This window comes from Falco biarmicus, chromosome 2, assembly GCF_023638135.1.
Source record: "Falco biarmicus isolate bFalBia1 chromosome 2, bFalBia1.pri, whole genome shotgun sequence".
In the NCBI taxonomy this organism is placed as follows: Eukaryota; Metazoa; Chordata; class Aves; order Falconiformes; family Falconidae; genus Falco; species Falco biarmicus.
The window spans coordinates 37,967,725-37,995,198 of record NC_079289.1 but is presented as its reverse complement, the minus strand read 5'-3'; the positions used below and the strand labels follow the sequence as shown (position 1 = coordinate 37,995,198).

At 36.7% G+C, this 27,474-nt stretch overlaps 1 protein-coding gene across 5 annotated transcripts in view; it reads right to left on the bottom strand.

Moving 5' to 3' along the window:
• Positions 1–27,474, bottom strand: part of TDRD3 (tudor domain containing 3) — a 109,069-nt gene that overhangs the window by 30,659 nt on the left and 50,936 nt on the right. For 3 of the 5 annotated variants that reach the window (XM_056327452.1, XM_056327454.1, XM_056327455.1), the window contains exons 4-10: positions 23,259–23,419; positions 20,990–21,131; positions 15,340–15,411; positions 14,654–14,803; positions 13,819–13,959; positions 7,501–7,657; positions 7,009–7,134 (exon numbers count right to left, since the gene is read on the bottom strand). In XM_056327452.1, the coding sequence (XP_056183427.1) occupies positions 7,009–7,134; positions 7,501–7,657; positions 13,819–13,959; positions 14,654–14,803; positions 15,340–15,411; positions 20,990–21,131; positions 23,259–23,419 (949 nt within the window). Of the gene's footprint in view, positions 1–7,008; positions 7,135–7,500; positions 7,658–13,818; positions 13,960–14,653; positions 14,804–15,339; positions 15,412–20,989; positions 21,132–23,258; positions 23,420–25,736; positions 25,785–27,474 lie in introns of those variants that run through there. The other 2 variants (XM_056327451.1, XM_056327453.1) reach the window with 1 other exon arrangement.

Below are 27,474 nucleotides of genomic sequence, written 5' to 3'. Positions count from 1 at the left end.
CACACGCAACAGTCTGGAACGAGGAGGACATGCTAACTGACTGTTTAACATTCAAGCACAACCCATTCCAAATGAAAACTGCCAAATAACAGTAAGCATTACTTTGTCAACAGTAGTCAATGACAAAAACCCAGAGATGAGAAAACTACAGATTCTTCTTGAATTTGTGCTGTTTGGCCTGATCACCAAGAAACTGAAGGGAATCTACAGCTTCTTCAACAGAAAAAGTTAAGTGATGAGAGATTGTCTATTGCAGCTACTGTTCTTTGCTTCTACTTCTTCTTGTCACACCTCCTATGAACCATTGCTAACGTTCCCAGAAAAGCAACAGTTCCTACAGGGCAGTAACAAACAAATATTAATTTGGCATTAAACAAGAATATATTGTACGCTACTCTGCCAAACAGCAAGACGCATCAGCCAGTCATCATCATTGTAACTGGACATTCGGGAACGCGGCTTGAAAAATCAATTTTGAAATTAATGACAAGGCTTTTATCATCTACTTGGTAGTTTTAAGATGACTACTAGCATTTCTCAGTTTGAAACCATCACTCAGTTGTTATACTTATTTTAGCTTTTGTATGTGATGACCCAAGAAAACCATACAGAACCAGTCACATTCCCCTGCTTACAAGAAATCAGCAGGACCTGCTGCAGTTGGAAATGCCAGCCAACACAATTTAAAAAGAACTGCTCTATGCACAATGGAATTTAAGTAGTACGGTTTCCTGTCCCTCTCTGCTGTGGATTTTATCATGTTCAATAACATGGTTAAAACTCAGACAGTGGCCCTTCCCACACCGGTGGCAATGATTTGGGTTTCTCCTTACAACTTGAATTGTATTTTTATGAAACTTTATGGAAGCATGTCTTTGAGAGAGCTACCCCACAATGTCAGTACCTCTTTTGTCACATATCTCCTGCAGACAACACTGGTGGCAGAGAACATAAGGGTAACTGCAGCAAAATCAGGTGAGATGCTCAGATGCAGAGGGAACAGAAGCAAGAGTCTATGTGATACTGGTGTTACACAGCATCATTCAAACCACTACAAAACTATGGTCTGCAGTTATGGGATGCATATTTGAAGAAGAAAACTGACCAATTAATTTCTTGAGAAAAGAAAAAGTAGTTTGAGAAAAAAAGTCTTTGACAGAGGCTAAAAAAGCTCAATCCACACAGCTGATGGCTAAAATATAGGTCAATTATGTCTTATACATAGCTACTAGGAATGCAAATTTTGATAGCTGTCTATACGGCAAGAAAGACAATATTACACAGCAGCTAGAAGCTGAGTATAGAAAATTCATATCAGAAACGAAAATATTTTTTTAATGCTCATCTTTAATTGCTGAAACAATTAACCTTACAGTAGAATTACTTCACCACCACTAAATCAAAACTGCATGTCTAAATTCCTCTTCCAGTCAAAGCCTAGCTGATGGAGCAAGAAACAGAGACTACAGCCCATGACTTTCTCCCTTCAACTAAAATGGCCCTATTAACAGACTACACAGACATGCCACCTCTCACTTGCTTTTTCTGTGACCCTGTTAATGCTGTAGCTCGCTGCACAGGAGGTTCAGTTTAGCAGAAAGAGCAGAAATGTCCACCCCAAGCACAGCCTGTCTCCTGCGAGAACTGAAGAGGCAATTCTGCACAATCTGAAACTGAAAAGTTTTTGGCCTTCTATGTGCTGGGTCAATGCTCTAACAAAAACCATTGTTATGTTTCTCACCACATACCACATTTAATAACAAATAAATATACAATTACTAAAAAGTTAGTCTCTGAGTCTTTCCAAGATGTAGATGACTTCCAAAACCTTTAGCGGCTTTGGACCCTGAGTGGATGGAAGCAGCATCCTGTTCTCAGTCCCTAAGAACAAAAGAGAGCAAAAAATTTCTAAAACATGCCTGGTTCTCAGCATTTCGTCCATTATTCTTTATAGTCAAAGCTCTCAGCACTGTTTTGTTCTTCCCAATAATCCTTGTGTTTACTTATTTAAACTGGCACAGATGGATGAATTGTTCCTCGTAACAGAAGAAAAATAAGAGGATTAATGGAAAAAATCTTTTGTATTCGGTAGCAGAAATAATCCAAGTGCAAGCAAAGGCAGCTAGTTAACAGCAATTTTGTCTACTGCTTTTGTTATCTCTCAGAGTCAGCAGGTTTCTCTTGCCAACCAAAATTGGAACTACTTAATTTCAACACAGAAATATTTTCATAGGTGTCACCAATCATTCACAGTTAAAAATAATCAAATAGATACGCAGTATAAAACAATGGGTTTGTTTGTTTTAATTCTTTGCATTTCATTTAAATAAAGTACGTTTACTATACGCAATGTTTTACAATTAAAGAACTAGCAGATCATGGAGCCAGGTATTTAATAGTTTTGACAGATGTAATTACTTACAATAATTAACCGAAAACTTTGAAATCAGGAGATGAAATGTAAAAACCCCTCACAAGACACTATGTACAGGGCAAAAGACTAACATCTTACTTTATAACTATTTTGTATTACTTTTTTTTAAAAAAAATTATCTTCTTTTCAGACACTATCCCCTCCAGATCACACAAGTAATTTTTGAAGAAAAGGTGGCTTGACAAAGGATTAAAAAATACTTAGCTCAGTGAAACTGTCTTTTGTTTTTGCTTCCACACAGACTCAGTCATTTAAGAAGAAAACAACCTCTCCAAAGTGTAAAGAAACCTAATGCTTGCAATAATGATTCAATTTTAACCATCACGGGTAATCATATGCTCCTAATCATATATATGGATTAGTGTGATAGTAGAGGTGTACTCATTTATTCAAAGTCACTATTCCTATATAAAGGCCATATCTCTGAATATTTAAAAAACAAACCTGGATTTAAGAGACCATATGAGACAGCAAGGGGCCAAAAATACTGCAAAAAAAAAAATCAAACTTCTTTTACATTCAGTGGAAGCTGTACTACACTACACATAAATGCAGAAAAACCTGTCTGCCTGGGCCCTCCCCTAGTAGAGTTACTCTGTGGAAAAATCCATGAAGAGACCTTACTCTTGACTATGTAACGTTTCAAATTTGTTTCTAGAAGTTTCCCCAATGTGCCTTTAATTTTTGACCACTACTTTTATAATCCTAAGACAGAACTACATTTCTACTGTTAACAACTGACAGGATAAAATGAAATCAAAAAGGTGTTCGTAATACATATCCTGTTTTCTGCAAACACTGGGATGCAGACTTCATGATGAAAGAGTTCACAATCATAAGTATCATCACTGTGCAAACACCATTAATGATCACATCATCGCAGTTTGCATGGAACTTAAGACAACTAACAAATAAGAACTTGAAGGAGACTACAACCACAGATGCATAAAAAATTGCAGAAAAATAACACTTGCAATAAGTGATATTTAAGATGTGTTTGAATTAACCAGACTGCACAGGTTCTCTCAAACCTAACAAAGGAAAAAAGCAGTTTTAAAGACACAAATAGCCTGCAATTCAGCATATGCCTATGTATTTCTTGAAAAAATCCATTTGAAGTAGACTACAAGATAAAAATAAAACCTGACATACACAGGCACAATCCTATAGGCTACACACATTCAGTAAGGGAAATAAATAAAAAAAAAAGACAGCCCACTGACTTCCAAATAACAGAAAGTACAAGAAGGTGTATTATTATTTCTTCAGATGGAAATAAAAAATATGACAGAAATACTAAGAAATATTCAAAAAGAATTAGAACACTTTCTGAACGCTTAAAAAATAGTATTTTTGAAGAAGTTTGGGGGGTTTTGGTTTTGGCTTTTTTTTCTTCAGAAAAGTGTGACTCGGGAATAGTACACCAGGCTGCATACTGATCATTCAGATAATGCTAAAAAAACCAACATAGTGTTAAACAACACAACGCCAAAACCCTTGTGTCATGTTAGGAAATATACCAGAACTTCACCAACTGAAGGAGTACAAAGCCTTTATAAAGTTCTCATAGAATTATGTTTTTCTTCTTATGACATTTATGGAATCTTTTTATTTAAGAGGGAAAGAATACACAAAAGCAAAGTATAATTATCTTTAAAACACAATATTGAAGATTATAAACTGAAGCATAACACTGTTTTTTACACCACATTATGTTGGCTAGATACATGTACTAAAACCCAAAGGATCATAAAAGTTCCCCTAAGCAAACGCTATCAATCAGTAATATCATTTTAAAAGAAGCAATTCACTCATTTCACAATTCTTGGTAAGCTACTATAACTTACTTATTGTTGGTAGTTTTGTAGTAAGAAAGGCATATAACCACAGTGATTATTTCTATTATTTTTTCTTTAAATGTCTTTCAGTCACACATAAAAGCATTCTTTGTCTTTCAATATAAGCACCAAATTTATTCAAAGAAAAACCAGTGTCCATAATGTGAGAGAAAACTCTACCACCGTTTTCATTTTCTGTTCACTGTAAATATCTAACTCAACTTTGTTAAGCAAAATGAGTTGCCAAAAGATGTACTTCAAGCATAATTCCCTACACAGGCTTTTGAAAATGTGATTATATTCATTACCTGAAGAGTTCACAAAACTGCATCAGCTAATTCAGAATACTGGTGTATTTGAAAGGGATTTTCTTTAAGTATTTTAAATTTCTGAGAAATACAGTGAAGACTCATGACACAAATTTTTAATCTACACCTAGCTGCATTTCATAAAGAAAGCCATAACTTGTGGATACTCACCATAAACAAACTATAAACAACATAGGTAAGAAAAGGAACACTATCATAACTTTTTTATTCGCTTTCTACAAACTGTTTTAGTAAGACCTAGACCCAACTAAAACATAAAACATTTAGCTATTTAAAATCACTTATTTTGCATGCCAAAAAAGACACTGTTGCAATGAAATACAACCTAGGTACAGCAAAAATATAGTATTTACTATCAAAAAAACCTATAAGCCAACATTTAAAAGCAAATGCTTTTCTGTTGTCTTATAACTTAGCATGTCATAAAAATGTTTAGTAAAATTTGAATGGCTCACAGCGCACCTAATTCTACCAGCTGCAGCAAGAGGCCCCTGGTTTGATAGCAGGCTCACTAGCTCCTAAGCCCACCTGCCTAGGCAAGTTTTCTATGACAAAACATGTGTCATTTTCTTTGTTGCTCTTTCCTCTTTTTGTGGATAAAGGTATCCTCTGCACAGCTCCAAGAACTGTATTTCTGACTGCTGCATTTCCTTCCATTTGAATATGCTGACCTTTAGTTGCTACACGCTGCAAAAAATTTTCCGACTAATGCAAAATGCTACAGTGCTTATTGCAAGTAGCAACCACAAATGTGCAGCTTCAAAGCTCCAAAAGATGTAACAAAATAATTCTTGAAAAAAAATATGCTATGCATTTAATGGAAAGCGAATGGTCCTAATAATTGTCACAGAAAACTGGGGTTTTCATGCACTGACAGAGCCTATGTGGCTTTAAGTTCTCATTTCTAATCAGAACATTCAGCAATGACTCTCAAACTCAACTAACCTTAATTTCACTCCTAAAGCAAAAAAAGACAAGTATTTATACAATTTTAATACATATAAGCTACAAACAAAAATAATACATTCAACAAAAGATCTGTCACACACTAACCAGAGTGATGGGGATGTTCTATTTCCGATGCAGGTGCCTACTGACATTGCAGCCATTCACACCTTTCCCAACAGGGCAGCCTGTTCACTTTCCTTTACTACAAGCTTATTTTCCACTTTCTCCATGTTACTTTTCTTTTTAAATCCCAAATCCATTGAAAATATGCAAAGCAAGAATTTGTTATTAACAGTCAACAAAGAGTATTTTGGGACTTAAGTTAAAAAGTAATCATGTATAAAAACCAGTCATTCCTTAAATGCACTCATTCTTTAAATGTACTCATTCTTTAGACAACTCCAAAATACCAAATGGTTCATATAAACTAATACGAACTTTTTCCATCCTTTATGAATATATGTCATTTTATAGGGGAAAAAAAAATTAAAACTCCATCACAAAACCTTCATGTTAAATAATGGAAGCAGATATTTTCATTTCACGTTGGCCACTGAAACACCTCCAAGGCCATACCCAGAAGAAAAAATGATCTCCATTTACTACTCAGCTTACTGCGAGTAATATTACAGCAGCCTCTTGAGACCTCAAGGTGCATGGAGTTTCCTCTTTTTTTCTTTTAATGCATCTGTCAAAGTTTCCAAAGTACTGAATAATTTAGACCTAAACAGGCATCCTGGTGCATAGACTACACTCTCATATGGCTTCTTCAGAAAAAAAGTAACTAAAAGGACATTAAAGAAAAATCCCAGATCTTTTGCACTCAATCTGAGGGATTATTTGACTTCCGTCTTTCTAAAATCCTTCCTTTCCTTCAGTCCTTACAGGTATTAAACAGGAAAACCAGGTGGGAATGTGCTTAAGTATTTTACAGCAGCCAAAACCCTCCATGCTCTCCCCCTCCCTCTTCCTTCCCCCCCACCCCCAAGAGGAGGAATACAAAAACAATTAAGCTTACCACAATTACTAGATTCTTAAATGGGCAGCATGCAAAATATTCTGTTTATAAACTGAGGAAGAAGGACTACAATTATGGCTTTTATCTTTATAAACTCAGCAACAAAGAAGTCAATTAAAGTTGCAAGAGCTTTTATCAAATTAAATTAATCAACTGGGATTTATGTCACCTTATTTCAAAATTACTGACTTTCAAACATCTAAGCCTGAATCACACACTCTTAAGCTCTTCTGTAATCAAGACAAGTATGAACGACCACAGTGCAATTTATTTGACCTTTCTTCAAAGGATAGTAATAGCTCTCTCTAGCACTCGGGTATTTTTACAGCCAACTGCGAAAGAAGCTCTAAGAATCCTCTTTTTAGATGACAAAGTTAGGGAAAAGTATTCCACTAACACTGTCCAATATTGAATGCAGATACATTACTTTCAATAACTTACCCTCTACTGTTAGAGTACCCATTTTGGATTCCAAGAAATCAAACAGTGTGCTTGGTGCAGATGGTCTGGCATTTCCTAGCTCCTCTTCATCTTCAGGTCTTATTCGGCCTCGGCCCTTTCCTTTACCTGTAAAGTAAAGCAAAAGTTATTTGTGAGTGGGGAATGAAAAAATAAATTTTAAAAGTGTATAGATTTTTAAATTTGATTTCTGAATTATATTTTCTATCTTTAAAAAATTCTTTCATAGACAAAACAGATGCAGATATTCTCCATTTAAGGCTATTCAGATCTACGACTTCAAATTCCAAAAATCTGACAAGGCCATAATACACAAAGGCTTTTTTAAGTATTTGCTTTCAGGTTTGCAAAGCGTTCTAGCTTGCAGGAAAAAACCATGCAGATACACCCTTCCACAACTATGGTAATAATCCACCATACACAAACTCCTTTGCTCGTAAACACTGTTTTAAAGCATTTCATTGCAAGTTTTACCTCGAGGTGGTGGTCCCTGAATGGGTTTTTGTTTACTGCTGTTCAGAAGAAAATTTAATGCTGCCTCTAGGCTGTTACTGTTATCCATAAGTGCCTGTCTTGCTGCTTCTTTGCTGAAACCCATCTCTGTTATGTGTTTTAGAGCCTTTTCATCAACCTGAAATAAAAGTTACACAAAGAACTGATCATAAGATACAACACAGACTCTATAAAACCACCAGATTTTACTTTAATTTTTCATTATTTTTAACTGAAATATTTTATATTTCATTGTGATAAATATTTGAGTTTTTACATAAAATCTTCACATATGATCTTTCATGTGCAAACAACTTGCTAGTAGAGGGTGTTTTAATATTATGATGATGATGATTAATTCATCAGTTCTTAGTTCTAATATTATGTGGTTTCAAGCAAAATTTTCCCCTAGACTACCTCTTCCTCTGCTGTACACAGGAATAGTAAAACAGGCTAATATACTTTCTCTGAGATGAAAACTAAAAGGAATCTCACAAAGTAATACCAGTATAAAAACTAGCTATTTGTTCCTGTTTGAATGCTTTCATAACTTTTACAGACAATTATCTCAGTTATACACTCAGGTATACACTTCTTAAAACATGCAGAAAATGTAATTGCTAAAGGTTCTGTAGAAGAAAGCAAAGAAATACAAACAACTTCCTCAGGAAAACAAACTTTCTTCTTTTAAACGGTATAAAGCATGACGGCAAGAGGCAAAGCAGGAATCAGAGTAGTAATTACAGAAAATAACCTTACTTCTGCACTGTGCTTTAAAACACTGAAGCAAGAACTGCCTCTTTCAGTGCAGACAGACCTACATGCAGTAAACATGAAATGGGACTAGGCCCTCTGTTCTGCCTCATTCCACACCCAAACAAAACTATGCCAGTTATTAATCTACAGCAACAGTTGCAACCAAATACATTCTTAACTCAAGCCCCATAAATAACATTTTGCCTACAGGTTCCAAAATAGTTATATTGTGACCTTCCCCCCCCCAAAAAAAAAACCCAACAACAAACCAAAAACACAATGGAAAAACACCACCAACTCCCAAAAACACCCACAAAACCAAAAAACAACCAAACCCAACAGAGTCTAACCTCCAAGATATACAACCCCTTCTTTTTCCCACTGCTTAGAAGAACACGAAGTTTAATTGCTAGAATGAATTAAATTACAATCGTATGACAGTTGTATAGCAAATAACATTTAGCCCTTCCTGTTGAATTTTCTACAGACTTGTGATGTAATTTCTCCAATTACGATTTCTCCTGATGTTTTAATACATTCACTTTTTGTCTTAATTCCTGCTACACACTGTGCTCTGGGACAACAGACAGGAGAAGGTCTCCTTTTCGGGGCAGAGACACAAAATCAGTGCTTGTGGTTGCTATATCTATACAGAGGTACTTCAATACAGTAAGCCAGAATACGTAACAACTCAAGTAACTTTCCTAACTATGCTTAGCTATGCAAGAATTGCTGTAATGGTGCAAGGCACAACTTTGCAGCACTTGACTACAACTCCCACGTGCTCAGCAATGTTAACTCCAATGCTTTCACGTAGCCGCCTTCATTCCCAAACTCAACACCACTCTTAATTTAACTGTTCAAAAACTAAGTAAAGGAATAGCAATTTAAAAGGTCTTTGAAGATCAATAGGGCAGAAATATGACCTCAGCGTCTACAGCAAATCATCATCCCACTTGAGTCTGACTTCAAGTTGCCTAACTAACGTCTTATTTTTAATAGGCCATTCTCGTAGATTCTTCTGTATGGCAACAAGGGTCCAACTGAGAGTACTTGCTCAGCAAATCTGCTTCACTCATCTTTGTAGGTATGCAGCTGGTTTGGATGAGAACCTCTAGCCATTACTCCTGCTCCACCTCCTTTCAATGGTGGAAATTCTGTGCATGACAGCTACATTCAAAGACCAGTAGGAACTGAAGACTCATAGATACAGTACCTGTACTCTCAGCTATGGATTAAAAAAAAATCTTGGATAGGTCACAAATGGAGACCCAAGGGAATGGCGACTTCCCAGATACAAAGACTGTTTGTGAAAAAAGGTAGCATCCTAAGTATCTTTGGGTGTCAAAAACTCTCTCTTCAACTTCATTTACACAGCACAAAACTTGTTTCTCCTATACAAAACTGGAAAGGCAAAGAAAACTGTAGGAAATATCCTACAAGGATTATTAAGAGAGGAGGATGATTGACCTCCACAATCTATTGTCTGCCTATGAATAAAAAGAGAAAAATCACATCTTTGTTTCTTGTTTTGTAGGTATAGCGCTTCAGGTTTCTTGGAAGGTAACACACCAAATGGATTACAAACATTTAACTGTTTCCAAATACAGACACAAGTCAACAATATACATGAAAGTCAACATCAAACCTATTTGATGTCACAATTCTAAAATGACAAAGTAAGTTATCCATTGCTTTAAGATCTTAAAATCATTAGTTTGAAGACAGCTTTCTGTACAGGCTTGGTGGGTTCACATTTGCTTCTTTTAAACAGCACCTAGGTATGTTAAATGACTTAATACTAAGTTTTGATAAATTGAAAGTATTACCATTTTATATCAGTAATATAAGACATTACTTACAATGTAACACAAACTTCTTGCAACTCATAGAAAAAACAAAAGATAATACTTTAAACAACTAATTTAAATGGGGAGGGGGGAGGGGGGCACGGTGTTGCTGTTGGCATTTTTATCTGTTTGGTTGTTGGGTTTTTAAATCTATTTAGGTTGAGACACAGCTGTCAAGAATGTACCGGGCAGAGGGATAACTAAATGACCTCTTGAGGCCCTTTCAGGCTGTGTTTCTACAATTCTATATTGACATTTCTGAGCACAGTGCTGAAGGCAGCACTGCTGGAGGTTCTCCTTGCTGTGAGATGACAACAGACACTATTAGGACAGAATTGTAACAGGCAGTTACTGTTCCTAAATATCTTTTCTTCTCATTCTTAAACCTTCGTTAAAGGTAAATAAGATGAAAAATATTCAACAATAAATTATATTTATAATTAATATTTTAATACTGGTTCACTGAATTACTATATTGTTGTGATAGCTCTTTCAGTCTTTCATCATTCAAATCAGAATCATTGTTATTACATACTTGGAAATTCCTCTCCAGAGTTGTTCTTGATAAAAATATTTCCTCCATCATAAACTTTTAGATTACTGAAGTAATCAAAACAATCATCAATAACTTCTCATTTTATACCCACCTAATTCAATGCAGTGATCCCAAAGAACACTTCTCAGTAAGTATAAAGTTAAGAAATACATTGGAAGGTGATATTTCGGGTTAAGGGGAAAAATTCAGATTCTCTAATGGTAACCTGCCTTACTCAAAAGGGAACAGTACTTGTTACCATGTAAGCATGACATTCTCATGTCACAACAACAGTATTTCTACTTGGTCGTTTTAAGTGTCAGAGCACCACTTGGTTTTCTTGATGTCAAAGCAACAGTTGAAAACAGATTCTTAAAATAAATATTAAATTAATTCAGAAGAAAAGCTACATTAAAATTAATTAATAAATCACAGAATGGTGTGGGCTGGAAGGGACCTTAAAGACCATCTGGTTCCAACCCCACTGCCATGGGCAAGGACACCTTCCACTACAGCAGGTTGCTCAAAACCCCACCCAGCCTGGCCATGAACATGTCCAGGGATGGGGCACCCACAGCTTCTCTGGGCAACCTGTTCCAGTGCCTCATCACCCTCACAATAAAGAATTTCTTCCTAATACCTAATCTAAATCTACCCTCTTTCAGTTTAAAACTATTACCCCTTGTCCTATCACTAATATTCCCTGGTAAAAAGTCCCTCTCCAGCTTTCTTGTAGAGCTCCTTTAGGTACTGGCAGGCTGCTACAAGGTCTTCCCAGAGCCTTCTCTTCTCCAGGCTGAACAACCCCAACTGTCTCAGCCTGTCTTGATAGGAGAGGTGTTCCAGCCCTCTGATCATCTCTGTGGCCCTCCTCTGGGCTCACTCCAACAGGTTCATATCCTTGTTATGCTGGGGGCTCCAGAGCTGAACACAGTACTCCAGGTGGGGTCTCATAAGAGTAGAGTAGAGGGGGAGAACCACCTCCTTCGATCTGCTGGGCCACACTTCTGATGCAGCCCAGGATATGGCTGGTTTTCTAGACTGCAAATGCACGTTGCCAGGTCATATTGAGGTTTTTGTCCACCAGCAACCCCAAGTCCTTCCTCCCCAGGGTCACTCCCAATCCATTCTCCATCCAGCCTGTACTGATAGTGGGTGTTGTCCCAACCCACATGCAGGACCTTGCACTTGGCCTTCTTGAACTTCATGAGGTTCACTTGGGCCTAGCTCTCTCAAGGTCTCTCTGGACAGCCTTCCTTCCTTCCAGCATGTCAACCACACCACACAGCTTGGTGTCACTGGAAAACTTGCTGAGGGTGTACTCCATCCCACTGTCCATGTCACTAACAAAGATGCTGAACAGCACCAGATCCAGTACAGACCCCTGAGAAGCGCCACTCGTCACCAGTCTCCACTTGGACATTGAGCTGTTGACCACAAGTCTTTCAGTGTGACCATCCAGCCAATTCCTTATCCATCAGGTAGTCCACCGACTGAATCCATGTCTCTCCAGTTTCAAGACAAGGACATCATGTGGGTCAGAGTCAAATGTTTTGCACTAGTCAAGGTAGATGACATCAGCTGCTGTTCCCTCATCCACTAACACTGTAACCCCGCTGTAGAACTCCACCAAATTGTCAGGCATGATGTGCCCTTAGTGAAGCCATGCTGGCTGTCACCAATCACCTCCTCATTTTCCATGTGCCTTAAAATAGCGTCCAGGAGAATCTGCTCCATGATCTTACCAGGCACCAAGCTGAGACTGACCAGCCTGTAGATTTTCGGGTTTTCCTTATTTCCCTTTTTAAAAAATGAGGATTATGTTTCTCCTTTTCCAGTCCATGGCAACTTCACTGGACTGCTACAGCTTCTCAGGTATGAGGGACAGTGGCTTAGCCACTTCATCCACCAGTTCCCTCTGGACCCTCTGAATCCATTTCACCAGGTCTCATGGATTTGTGCGGCTTCAGTTTCCTTAGTTGGTCTTGAACCAGATCTTCTCCTACATTGGGCAGTTCTTCACTCTCCTAGTCCTTGCCTTTTCTTTCCGTGACTTGGGCAGTGTGGCTGGAACACTTACCAGTGAAGACTTTGGCAAAAAAAGTCATCAAGTACCTCAGCCTTCTTCATATCCCAGGTAACCAGATACCCCATTTCCTTCTGGAGAGGGCCCACATTCTTTCTGCTCTTGCTTTTATCACCAACATACCTACAGAAGCTTTCCTTGTTGACTTTGATGTCCCTAGCCAGATTTAATTCCATCAGGGCTTTAGCTTTCCTAACCCGATCCCTGGATGCTGAGACAGTTTCTCTGTATTCCCCCCAGACTACCTGCCCTTGGTTTCTGCTCTCTGTAGGCTTCCTATTTGTGTGGAACTCCTTGTGCAACCATGCAGGCCTCCTGGCTTTTTTGCACAACTTTGCTGGAACACACTGCTGCTGAACACAGAAGAGGTGATCCATGAATATTAACCAGCTTTTTGGGCACTTCTTCCCTCCACGGCTCTATCCCATGGTATTCTATCAAGCAGATCCCTGAAGAGGCCAAAGTCTGCTCTCCAGAATTCCAGATAGCAATCTTGTTGCACACCCTCCTCACTGCCCTAAGGATCCTGAAGTCCACCATTTTGTGGTCACTGCACCCAAGGCTGCTCTTAAGCTTCACATTCCCCACCAGCCCCTCCCCGCTGGTCACAGGGTCCAGCGTGGCACCTCTATCACTTGGAGGAGGAGGTTATTGCCAAATCATTCCAAGAACCTCCTAGATTGCCTATGCCCTGCTGTGTTGTCCCTCCAACAGATATCAAGGTGGTTCAAACCCCCCATTAACATGCAAGACTGTTGAGCTTATCTAAACAAGAAAATAAAACTATACTGTTATGTCCTGTTCCACACACACTACTACTTTTCTTTTGCAAGTACTTGGTTTTAGAACTTACTAGGTAAGACATCAATTTATTATTACTTGATTTTTTTTTTTACAAAAAATCACATTGAAACTCATATATAACTCAGTAAAGTATAAAAATACCTTAAGTATTCCAAACAGACTTCAAACTAAATTGAAAGGTCAGGGCCTCTTGGTTTTATTTTTGTTACATTTGTTTTTTGTTTCTTAACAGTACATGTTTAAGGTTCCATTTAAGTCTTCCACCTTACCAGTTCTCGGTAGACACCTTCATTCTTTCCCTCAGGTTTTGTTATCTTCTCTTTCTGGAACAGTTCCCTGTTTCGATTCCCTCCAGCACTCACACTGAGATTACTTCTGCTACTACCACCACCTCCTCCAAATGTCTTAGTCTTCAGAGAAGCACAGAAAAAAAAAAACATTTCAGTAAACAGAAATTATGAAAATAAGCCTTAATATTTAGCTAGTAGCAAAAGTGCAGTAAATTTGATGCAGTGATATTTTTATGATTATACTTGCATCAACAAATAAAGGACTAATTTACACATACAAAAAAGATTAATTTATTAGGTAGGTATTTTTTCCCCCTATGCCCAAATGAGGCTGTAAAAAGGGTATATAATTCTAGTTTTTATGACTTCCCAAGCAAACCTTGGGAAAAATAAACTAAAAAGAAAACCAAGGAAGGGCATAAAACCCTGACATGTTAGAACTGAACTTCCTAGGTATTCGTTCTGACTGAATGCAGGGAATCATGAGGTTTTGAGAACTGAAAAAAAGCAGTTGAAAATCGATAACCTGTATTTATTACTTAACTCTCTTTAGCTAAATTGTAAAAAACACTTTTTTTAATACTTGCACCAAATAAAAATCGTATCTACAATAAAACATTTAATATACATTTATTAGCTTTATTAAAATAAGAACATACTCATCAATCCAAAGGACACAGTTTGATTCCTCTTTTTAAAGATATATGTAGAATTATAAGAATGCAAACATCAGAAAGCGCTTGTCATTTAAGAAATACTTAAGAAGAAAAGATCAATCACAGTAAGTAAAATGCTGTAACACATGCATTCTAACCTCCTTGCTCTTTGCTACTTCTGCAATAGCAGCTGTTCTCTGCTTTTCAAATTCATCATTGTCCACAACAGTTTTTACAGTATTTGTCATTTGCAGAGTCTTTCTGCGATCAAGCTCTCTACTGTCCACTTGCACATGAGATGCGCATTTCTGAAAAAGCAAAAGAAAGTTTGAATTCACTCTTCTGCCTACCCTCAATTGAAAAAAAAAAAAGGATTACTCTATTACAGTAGCACAACTTTATCTAAAGAACATGATAATAAAAGCATACACCTAGGACATCTAACATGCCTTAGCGGAAAGCACACTCCTCAGGTCCAATAGAAAGGCCAAAAAGAATGACTAATGTTTTAAGCTTAGTTCATGGTGTAGCTCATATAATTCTTGTAAATAGCTTCAGCATTTAAGGAAGGACTATGTTACTGTCTACAAGATCTGACCAAAGAATCAAAGGCTCCACATACTAAATAAATTTTAATTTGAAATTGAGAGGAAAAATGTTAAATTTTTAAATAAAATAGCAAATTGACAAGGACCGACATTTTTTTTCAACAGGCACATTTTTTAGATCCAAGTCATCATGACCTAAGATGTATTGATAGTCTTTATCTACCTGGAACCAGGTCCCCTAGATAACATGATACAGGGTATTTTTGCAAAATAGCAGAAAGAGAAGTACACTGTACCTGTCCAAAAGGTACAAAAGGGGGAGGGCCACCTTCTGTCCCAATGTTACTCCTATTGTGTTTTGCTAAGCTCTGTAAAAGAAAGTTGTTGATTCACAAATTGCAAGATAAACATTTTCAGCATAAAAAATAAGGATATACTGGAAAACCTGGAGCACTTAAGGATAATGCTGGATGAGGGGCAGGGAAACAAAGAAAATAATGAAAATTTGCAAAGTCACATACGCAACACATACAGCAAGTGCAGAAAAACCAGCTATATACCAAAATCTACACTAACAGAACAAAGGGGCACACAAATAGGCATCAGATGTTCCTTTACACAGTGCCCAGTGAACTTGCTGCCACTAGCCATTGTAAAAGGCATAGTTCCAGCATGTTTAAAAAGAGATTGGACCAATTCAGCCTAGAGAAGGCTCAGTGGGATCTTGCCAATCTACACAAATACCTGAAGAGAGACTGTAAAGAAGATGGAGTCAGACCCTTTCCACTGGTGCCCACTGACAGGACAAGAAACCATTGGCACAAACTGAAACACAGGAGGCTCCTTCTGAACATTAGAAAAACTTTTTTAACCATGAGGGTGACTAAGTGCTGGCACAGGTTGCCCAGGGAGGTTGTGGACTCCCCATCCCTGGAGATATTCAAAAGCTGCCTGGACACTGGCCTGGGTAACAGGCTCTAGGTGGCCCTGCTTGAGCAGGGAGGGTCGGACTAGATGACCACAGAGGTTCCTTCCAACCTCAACCATTCTGTGAAATTCATGAATTCATGCATAAGCAAATACTGAAAGGATTAGTCAGGATTGTATCCCCTGATAAAGCATAATACAACAATTCTGGATGCCAAGGCTGTACAAGAGCTCGGGCTGTGTGCTATCCTTAAAAATCATGTCTTTTTGACACTGTTGGAAACAAAATGCTGTGCCACTAGGAGATTTCCCCTATGGCTTTATGAGAAATACAGTACCTGTGCTAAATTGATCAGCAGATCTTTGAATCTCAAAGAACATAACAATAAACATAACAATTACTGATACATAAGAGCTACAGATGTCTCGAAACTCTTAGCCACAATCAGGTAATTGGTAACATAGGCCTGAAAATAAAGCATTCACAATACAAATTACTAGTTGCCAACAGTAAAAAAAAAAAAAAAGAAAAAAAACAAACCACAAAACAGGAAAACCCAAAAAACTCCATTAAAATATCTGTTCATAGTTGATACACTTTTTCTTTCTTTACAAACTGTAGCAACAGCAGCAACCTGCAAGAGTGAAATTCACTGAAATCAATATATTGGTTATTTTGTATTACACAAATATTTTGTTTCAAAAGTGGAAAAAGGAAGAACAGGGTTCTTAATGCTTCAAAATTGCATTCCGTATAATGCATCTCTTTTATTGGGTTCTTAATGCTTCAAAATTGCATTCCGTATAATGCATCTCTTTTATCATCTTCATTTCTTGTTGTCCCTTCCTTGCCCACTAGGATACGCATGCATGATTATATACATCATTTACTACACCCCATCAGCAGAGAAAGTTTCAATTACTTAAGACTCTATTTAACCATTTACCTATATATTTATTATCCTGATGTAAAATTGATTTAATTCCATCAGGTGAGAGCTGTAGTATAAATGTGAATATGCTTTAACCCAATATTTTAAGAAATTCTCACATAGTATGGGAGATTAATTTGGCTAATCAATACCCAAATCAAAACTTCTGGTCCACTTTTTGTAAGTTAACTACTTCCATTCAGGAACCAAAGGCCATTTTCTATATTAGTTATGGCTCCTTTCAAGGGTGAAGAAAAAAAATAATCATAAATCATAAAAAAATTCTGCTTTAGTTTCAATCACATCACTTGAAGTGCTGCCTTAGAATTATGAGCTAACCAAGGGCTGACCACTGTAGCACACTCATAACCTTCTGTAATCTATTAAATGAAGCAGCAGGGTTCAACAGTGATTTCATGGCGAAGCCGCTTCGCTGACCCAAGGTAGGCATGCTAGGTCCAATAAACCCTACTACACTTTTTGTTTTGTTTGGATCTAGAGAAATGTAGGCAACTCTGGAATAAACTCCAGCACTGAATCAAATTATAATAAAAATATTTATAAGATAGCCTAAGAACTCAAACATTTGATCATCGTTAATTCCTCATGTCCTACAATCAGGGAGAACATGTTTAAGTTTAAGGTCAACCTTTATTTCTTTTCTTTCCCAAATCAGAATGAAGGAAACACATACAAGAAAAAGACTGTTTCAAACTACTGCTCAAACATGTAATTTGACAAATAGCTAAAAAGCATTTAAGAACACACTCCATATTTACTAACATTTAGCTGTTTTTGAATCATATATTTGAATCATCAAATAACAATCTATTGCATAAAATTGTTATCCAAAATGAAAGAACTCTGCCTAATAGTAAAAAACAGCCTTGACACCTTCCTCTCAGGTAGCCAGCTGAGAAGTGAGAACAACTGTTCTGGAAATTAAATTTCACTTTGCACCAAATAACAAGCAAACTGGCAACAGTATTTTTTTAACCTTATGGTTAAATTTGCCCATAGCACAGCAGCAGCAGCTACCACTTAGAATAAACTCTTTTAAAATACATTTAGCATGTCTTTCCCTTTCTGCTGTATTTCGATTGTGACATTAAAAAATTTTCCGAGGGACTCTCTTAAGATACAAAGGCTTACAATAGGAGACTGAACTTATAGATATTATATACTGTTATACCCTCAGACTTTCTAATATGAATTTTGAAGTATACATAAACTACCCCCTTTTCCCACAAGGCAAACTCAGTATTTAGCCTCACCTTCACTAAAATTGAAGAATCATTAAGTATACTAGAGAACTTTACTTTCAGATAAAATGTGATTTCACGGATTATGCATTTTTAAAATATAAAAGCCTACCAGTCTCCCCAATCATCTCAGCAAAATTTCCTTCAACCTTCACTTTACATATGACCTCCTATTCTGATTAATAGCAATACAAAGTACTCTTCCTTCATAAGAAGGGTGCCAGCAACCTCTTGCAGATATGGATCCTCACTGACTTAAATTCTTACCGACTAAAACACCAATCACCACCAGAAAACTATGAAAGACAAGTTATTTGGAACTATATTCGCACCTAAAGAAATCCATGACATATTTCCTTATATTTCCAAATAATCTAGAAGATCACACAGGAACATTCTCATTAACTCCTTATTTATTGACCATCACTTAAACAGCGACACTTAAAAAAATCGAAATTTCTAGGCAAGAACTAGCTTATGGTAAAATTGAATGCTACAAGGAATACCACATTCATTCCACATGCAGTGTAATAATATCACATTCATTCCACATGCACTATATTTTAGCGTGAGTCTCCCATTACTAAAACTTGATTCTTCCCAAAAGCAAATTTCAAATGTCATTCTGAATGGAACAAAACGGTAAGGTAATGCAACTACACAACTAGAAGCTGACAGGTAGGTGCAAGGGTAATAATTTAAGACTGGATAAACAACTTCAATTCTAAAGTTTTGCAATACTATTTGACTTTATAGCACTAACTTTTTTACTAAAAGACATTTATTTCATCACCTACACAAGAAGCCCAATTAACACTTCTCAGACACTGTAGTGGAGAGAAAAAAACCTGGCTTCAAAACAAGTAATTTCAAGTAGTCACCCAAATACAATTTTTCTTTATTTTTATGCTACCACAGTTTAGCATTTCATTTAAGCTTCAGTGGCAAGATTAAACAAGGAGTGGCAATGTCCTAAGTTAAATATCATCAAGAGTTGACAGTCTTGCTTATTTGTCAACCGTTTGCCTCTGTAAAGCTTTCTGAACAAGACAGAAACATAGAGTTCATAAGGAAACTGCTATGAAAGTAGCACTTCACTTCTATAGATTTGTTTGAGCCCTATATGCCTAGCTGTCAGTCTGGATATAGAACTTGAACTACGATTTCCAGTGGTCACAGTTCACCTGTCCAAACTGATTTCTTGTCACCCACAAGTTTTCTGACACAGCCACATTCATGCTGGGAACCTGACCATGTGCCGTCAGCTGGGCAACGAGAAAAAGAAAACAATACTCTGGCAAATTGCAAGATGGAACCAGAGAATTGAGCAGATAGCAATAAGCAATAGTTACCTTTCTATACTTAATGTTACCAGAGTAAATCAGTGAAAATTTACTTACCTCTCTTTTAAACATTACATAAAGCCAACAGAACTGGCTAACAAGTGCTGAGAGTTGCTGTAGTCAGCAGCACTCCAATGTTATTAAATTATTTGCTTTCTTGTAAAGAACATGTTTCAAATTATTTCTTGACATTGACCTCAAAAACAAATTAATATGTATAAAGTAGCATTCATTTATTGAAGACTGGAAAGAACAAAAATGAGGACTGTCCAAATTATCACCAAGAAAGCTAACTGATTCTACTGACCCTTCCCTTACAAATTATATGTCATCCTTCAGGACACATTAGTTCTATGTGTGTCTCTCCTGTCCCCATCAATCTCAAAACTTAAGTGTTTTTTGACTGGAGAGAGAACTCACAAGACTTAAAAACCAATAAAATGGGATGTTTCTGCTGTTGGCCCCAGAAACTTCTTTTTAATCAGACAGCTTCACTTAAAACCAGGAATGTTTTTTAAAAAGTATTTTCAACTACAAAAGAACGAAAAGGATGCCAGAATCTAATAGAATGGACACTGTGTAACCCAAATGTTCAAACAGATTTTGGGCCAGTTTGCTCAAATTTGTAAGATGCAAACAAACACCAAAGATGGCTAGCCGTAACAAAAGCAACTTTGCCAAACTCAGCATCACCAACAATAAAAGTAGTACTTTACACAGAAATGACCATCATGTTCATAAGCAGCTACTCTGTTCTGGAGATGCAGATGTAAAAATAGAGAGATATGTTTGGTAGTAGTAGTGAGAGTTCATCTGACAAGTATTTAGGATTGATGGCAGCAGGGTCAAAACTTCCTGCCCTAGGAATTTGTGAGGAAATGTATGGAAAAGTCTTCCTGCAGCAACTTTTGTTCTATTGAAACAGGAACCAAGCTAAAACAGAGCAAAGATGTTTAGAAGTATTTATAGCTTTTTGAAAGATTTTATACCCTCCAATTTGTCTTTCTAATCACAAATTTACCTAAAGAACTGATAAAATCTGCAATACAGAATTCATACTTAAGGTTAACAACTTCAATGCTTTCCACACACTAACTGGTTTTTTTTTGCCTCAAAAATACAGAGCCTGCAGATGGTAATAGTAAAAGGCATCACACCATATTTTGGTACTGAACATACTGTTTAGGAAAGCAACCACCCATGACTGTAATAAAATAAATTTTATACATTTGATTAATGTTTTCAGTCCCTGCAGACTATGAAATCAATCAGTTCCCACGGAGGGCCACTTATCATTTCCTCATTTGCAACACTATACATAAGGCCTAATTTACATATATTTGGCTGCATCCCTAAAACTATTGGGACAGTGAAGTTCCAAAAGCTCATCATATGAAAATTCACAGTCAACACATTAAGGTTGATATCATTAAATGTAATATGCATCCTGCAAGACAAGCATTTCCAGTGGTGTTACCTCACCCTTTGTAATTCCCACTTTTCTATCAGATGCTCCACTTCACCTCCAAGAACTGCTGTGTTACTGTCATCCAACAGCAAGAATCCATTTCTCACTTCAACTATTCCTGAAAGCTTAACTTTTGTTCCAGGTGGAGTGTTCAGGCTAGAAGCAGAAACAAAGCCAAATGTTTCAAATACAGTTATTAATATTCTGCTACCAAAAACATACAGAAGTCTCTCATACTTCCAACATTGTCATATTTTATAATAAAAAATAAGCATCAAAAACCTTTGCAATAATTCCTTCAGTATGCACAGTACTTTTCAATAGCTTTATTGGAATACTTCCTACTCATCACACAAAAATGCCATATTGCAAATTAGATTCTAACAGAGATTAATGTTTGCAAATTGTCTGTTTGGTTAAAATCCAATTTAACAATACCAAATGAAGGATATGACTAGTTTAGACTAACAGAAGATATCTCAAAGCTAGTTGTCTACGAGTAAATTCCTCATCCTAGGTTGTATTTATAGTTAATAAATAGAGGATCTCCAGACGGTTAATGATCTCATTTGTTTTAGCTGTTTAACTCAGAAGAAAACAAAGAGCTGTTAGAAAAGAAGCTTTCTATACATTACTAACAGCCAGGACTGTACCACAATAAATACAAAAAGTATGCATCTTGCAGTGCTGCTTATCTCATTACTCTATCATTTTAAAACATATGGATGCTCTCTGTGGTCACCTCCCAAAAGGAGGTGCCTTGCCTTCTTGTCATGTGAATCTAACCAGTGAAAAACAACAGCAGATGCATAAAAGAATCACACATCTCCAACCCATAATTGGAAGGTAAGACAAGCAGCACAATCTGGAAACTGATTGTTCTTGTGAGAAACAGGACACAGTCAGATGTAACCTTTCAACTGAGACACAATGAGCTCTTTAAAATATGCTAAATCTGTTGTTGGAATCACAGGACCATACCACATGGTGAGGAACATTCACAATGGAGTAAGCCAATTTCAGCACCAGTGGCATTAACCTTAGCAATATTAATGGCTTTTCACTATTGTTCTGATAAAAGCAAAGAAAATGAGATTGTAAAAATTAGACAAGACAAGAAATATAGAAAAAATGAAAATTGTGCAAAGGAGGGGTAGGGTAAATGAAAACCCTAACCATTAAGAACTTTCCATTGAAAAGAAAACTTCAGGGTTTATTTATTTAAAGAAACACTATGTACTGAAACAGCGTATTATTCCATGTTAACAGTCTAACTTCAAACCTGAAATAACCACACACAGCAGAAATTAAATTTCTGTACAACATTACTTGAAAAGAGCTCACACCATTACTAGAGTGATGAGTTCTCTGACTTGTTTGAAATTTTATCTAAAACCTTTTAAATTATGTCTCCTTCTGGGTTTTGTTCTTTATTTTGTGATCTAGAATCTACTTACACAGGAGCCTGTTTGCTCTTCTCTTTATATTCACATTGGAATATGATATTCCAAGTTCTGCTGGCTGAAGCTAAAATTAAAGTATCATTAAGTGTTCTACCTTTTAAGACAGCACCACACTAAACTGCAAGCTGGCTCCTGCTGAGAAGGAGCATTTTAATAGTAAAATATGATATTAAAAAATGAAGTGTATATCTGTATCTAACTGTTGCAGCTAGCAGAGAGAGGAAGATTATTTTTTTTTTTTTACATTGTCATCTGAACTAAAGCAAAGTGCACCATGACTCCAGAGACTAAACACTATAAAGAGAATTTTCAGCACCTTCATAACCAAACACACAAAAAATCCCCATCCTCAACAGTAATTAGTGCTCTTGGTCTTCACTTTTAATTGAAGAAATATTTACTAATTCAACCCAAGTTAAAGCTTTGCCCATGGTAAAGCAGCACTAGTTGCACTAACTTAGGTATGTCAGATCTGTGACGTTCCTGCTACCAAAGTCAGGCAAAAGCTCTGCTACTCCTAAAAACTGGGAATTTGGGTCAAGTCTGCACACACTGAAAATGCTGCAAGCTGTGTCAACACAGACTCAGCAGATAGCTGCAAAAATCCACTTTCTTCCATTATGTACTTCAGCATACACGGTATTGTATATTACATTCATATACACCTTTGCATGCTGAATTCAAGGTCCTCCTTTATGTACAGAATTTGAGAAGGAAGCTTGTTTTGCCGAGCAATTTTTTCCAGATATCACTAAGACACTTTCATTATTTAAAGGACATTTAAGTATCACAGTAAAATTTGAAAAGAAACGTTTTTCACCTTATTTTTGACATGCTACTGTATTCTATAGCTGTGCAGCTTGTGTGTCCGTCAGTCATCTGTAAACGTAACATTCTGGGAGCAGCCTGAGATTCTTCATTATCCTTTGGTGCAGCAACATTGCGTATTTTCTGTATTTGCAGAACACATGGCCCTTCCAGCTACATATGCAAAGCAGAAAAGACAAAACTGTTAACACCATTAAGCAAACACACTGTAATACCTAGACACACTAACAGATGCCCCCAGGCAAAGAGAAGTGTAATTTGATCAGGCAGTCATGTCCAATATCTATTACTCATACACTATATATTCTAAAGCATAACAAAACCAGCTTTTTTAGAGACACAGTTGTGATACTTCATACATCTCTGCAATACCAATTATGGAAAAAAGTTAATGAAGCTGGGGCAAAACAAACCAACCCACAAATATTATCACTTCCAACATACTATGCAGTTCCAGTAAGATTTCACATGCTGTACCACACTGTCTCATTGACAAAACGTTCTAAAGAAAGAAAAAAAAATAGGCCTGAAGACTGGTTGCATCAAGCATACATTTCAAGTACAATCTCTTTGTAAACACTAAGTAGAAACACAGCTTCTTCAGAGGTGCAATCAGAACGTAAGAACCTCAAGGGACGTCACCTAAAAATGCAGCATGCTCCACTTTACACACCACAGTTTATGTTGAGAAAAAAAAAACCCCACAACACAAAAAAAAAGCCAAAATGAACTGACCAATCCACTTCACATTTCAGTTATAGCTGAGTACAAAGTAATTCTAATCCCCATGAGAAACAAAAATGAATAATCTGTTACTGCTCAAGTGATTTCCAGTACTGAAGAGACAGCAGAAAAGATGAAAAAGTGCACATTTCATCAGCTTCTTCCCTTTGAGAAACAGAGCAGGTAGCCCAGAATAACGCTAAATGAGAGCAGATAACCAGGAGGTAAACATACATAAAGAAGAAAGAAATTAGTAAAGGAACAGAAGCAGTGAAACTAGAAAAATCAGAAGATAAGGAAACAGAAACTTTATTTAGGATGAGAACAAAAGAAAAAGGAAAATACTTTGGAATATCAACAAAGCATGAAATTGTACTAGGAGGAGGAAGAAAACAGTCACTAAAAGGAGCAAAAGCAGCATCCTACAAAGGTCACTTCTTACATGGTTTTGTGATCTTGAGACAATAGCCAGTAATATAAGCTAAATTTTCTGATTTTCCTATTCTTGACACTTTCAAGTAAATTTAAAATTTGAAGGCACCTGCATTGTCTATGACTTCAAATCAAACCATGGAAAATACAGTATTGGGATGGAGGATTACTCAAAAGCTGAAGAACTCCTTTATTTGGAATCTACTGAAAATTGAAGCTTTCTTATCTTTTTCCTTCAATCCTGAATGTTCGAAGAAAAGAGCATAAATAAGAACAGCAGTATTTTTAGTAAATGCTGACTGAACATTATTTCTTTCAATAACAATTAAAAGACCAGTTCTGTTTCTCATACACATTGAAATTTTTTCCCCTTTATTTCAACACAAGCAAAACCAGATAAACTAAAGTATACTATGAAAACAAGTTTCCCTCCTCTATCAATTAACTACAGCAAAGCCACCACACAAAAAAATTCCCTTTAAATTTTTGTATGGAAAGGTTCTTTCTGTAGTAGTGAATGAACCACAATGCCACGCTCACTAGTTGCTTCAACAAAAATTTATGCTTGTCATAAATTAACACTAATAGTTTTTAACATTATACAATGTCTTCAAAGATGAAGAAACACTAGGCAACTAAGAAGCATTTCTAGTTAACCAAACTAGGTTTGTCAGCCAGCTGAATAGTAGCTTTACTACAGTGGCAATTTCTTTCACAAATGTTGAGCAGGTTCTAGTTCTGGGTACTTGCTTTTGGTTTTAAACAATTGTTTGGTAGATCCCTTAAAATCTGGACTGCAAAGATACGCAGGCTAGGCTAACTATGAACATACAAGCCAGTACGTTCAGGGCTTTTTGTCTGCAGCGTCAAACATGCACTACAATAAAGCAGAGCTGTGCATGCGTTGAGCTTGGACAGTAGTTTCTGCTTCCTTAACACAGAAAATTACATGTCACTTCGGAAAATAGGTGTAAAAGAAGAATGAAAGTGTGTAGTTTCCTCAAACGTACCACATTAACACAACTATTTTTATAGACTTAATCAAGACGTTAGAGCATCAACGTCCCCCAGTTCCAATTCAGCTCATTTCCCCTCTCACCACATAAAATGAGCACATAGTGACACCATAAACAGGAGTCAGTCTTCCTGCAGGAGGAGGACAACCATCACTGGATTCCAAGTGAATCCAGAAGGCCTATGCCAGTCCTCCTTGTGTGGACTATTTTAAAGCACCATTGTGAGAATCATGGCAGGAAAAAAAAATATAAATTAACAAACAAAAATCAGATCAGTTATGGTCAACAGGTAAACTTACACATTTAATCAGAGTCAGCCAATCTGAAACTTCTTCAGCAGTCAGGTGCTGAATGTCATATAGAGAATGGTGAGGCAAATTTCTAGTAAATTACCAAGTATCTTAAGTAGTAAGGCTGGTTCTATCCCAACGATTAAGGTTTTGTGCCACTTCCCATTATAAAAATGCAACTTGCAGTTCCCTTACTAACACTTTGAATAATTTGAACAGTTCATACAGTTACGTTGAATACATCAAACAATTTCTACATCAGCTAGGGTCCAGCTCCTCCCTGCAGGAAGTGGAAGAAAAAACATGTCACGACATCAGCTAGATCAATTTAATTCCTTCTCAGAATGGACAATATGTTTGGATCATGATTAAAATGGGTTCTTTCAACACTTCTACAAGCCCTACCCTTTAAAAAAAAAGGATTTCATTTGACAAAACTGTAATAATACCTGGAATGAAAGGATATGTGTTTTGTAAAAATTAATGGTTTTATAAAGATTTGTACATTTTACAACGTTTTGTAAAAGTTAATGGCTATTCAGCATATGAAACAGATGAGAGGATGAAAAAGTAATAAATTAAATTCACAGATACAGAAACCCTAACGAACAGCCCATAATGGAGACAGTAGTGAAGTCCAGAACTCTTAAAATACTGACTGATGGACCACTGCAGTGTAACTCAATGGCTCATCGAGTCTAATCTTTTCATGGATCTCATAGAAAAGACCAAACTTCCTACAGGATGGACACCAAGGTTAGACACAAAGGGGCACAGACGTGATGATGGGACTGGAACATCTCTCCTATGAGGAAAGGCTGAGAGAACTAGGACTGTTCAGCCTGGAGAATGCACAAAGCAAAATACAGGAAACACTTTTTTACTCTGAAGGTGATTAAGCACTGAAACAGGCTGCCCAAGAAGATTGCAGACTCTTCACCTTAGAAGACACTGAAAAGCTGTCTGGACATGGTCCTGGGCACCCAGTTCTAGGTGGCCCTGCTTGAGCAGGGATGTTGGACCTGATGACCTCATCAGGTCCCTTCCAACCTCAACCACTCTGTGATCCTGTAACTGTTCTCTTATATACAAAACTGTATTATTGAGGTAATGCCTTCATTCTAAAGTTCCAAATAGTACAGCTGCAGCTTGCTCTCTCCAGAAGTATCTTCTAACGGGACCAGCAACTGCACACATTAAGGCTGGAATGCTATGAAAAGCAGTTCAGATGACTAATTAATAATTGTTTAAAAAAAAAAAAACAAACTAAAATAAAAGAAACAGTAGAATAATAAAGAAATATTATGTGCCATAAAAGAAGCACTAAGCTTTAACTACTTAGAGTCTAAAGGATGGAAATAAGAGTACATAACATAGGCTAAATGAGTTGAGGAATGAACACTAGTTTTATCCATCATTAATCTCATAATTAATGCTCTGTCTCCTTTTTCAAGGTGAAAAATGTAATAATAATATCTTATACTACATAATGCCATTTATACTGTAGGTTTTACATTAATGTATGTGAAAACTGCTGGGTAAATCAGAGTCTGAAATGTGAAACAGCAGAAAGAGGGATAAGAGGAATGACTAGAAATAGAAGTTTAATGTCATTGAGACATACCATGTCACCTTCCTCTTTATCCACAAAACCTAGCAGTGCTAATTCCAGAACATACATGACTCTTTGAAAGGGGAAAAAAAAGAAACAAACAAAACCAAAAAACACACAAACAAAAAAACCCAC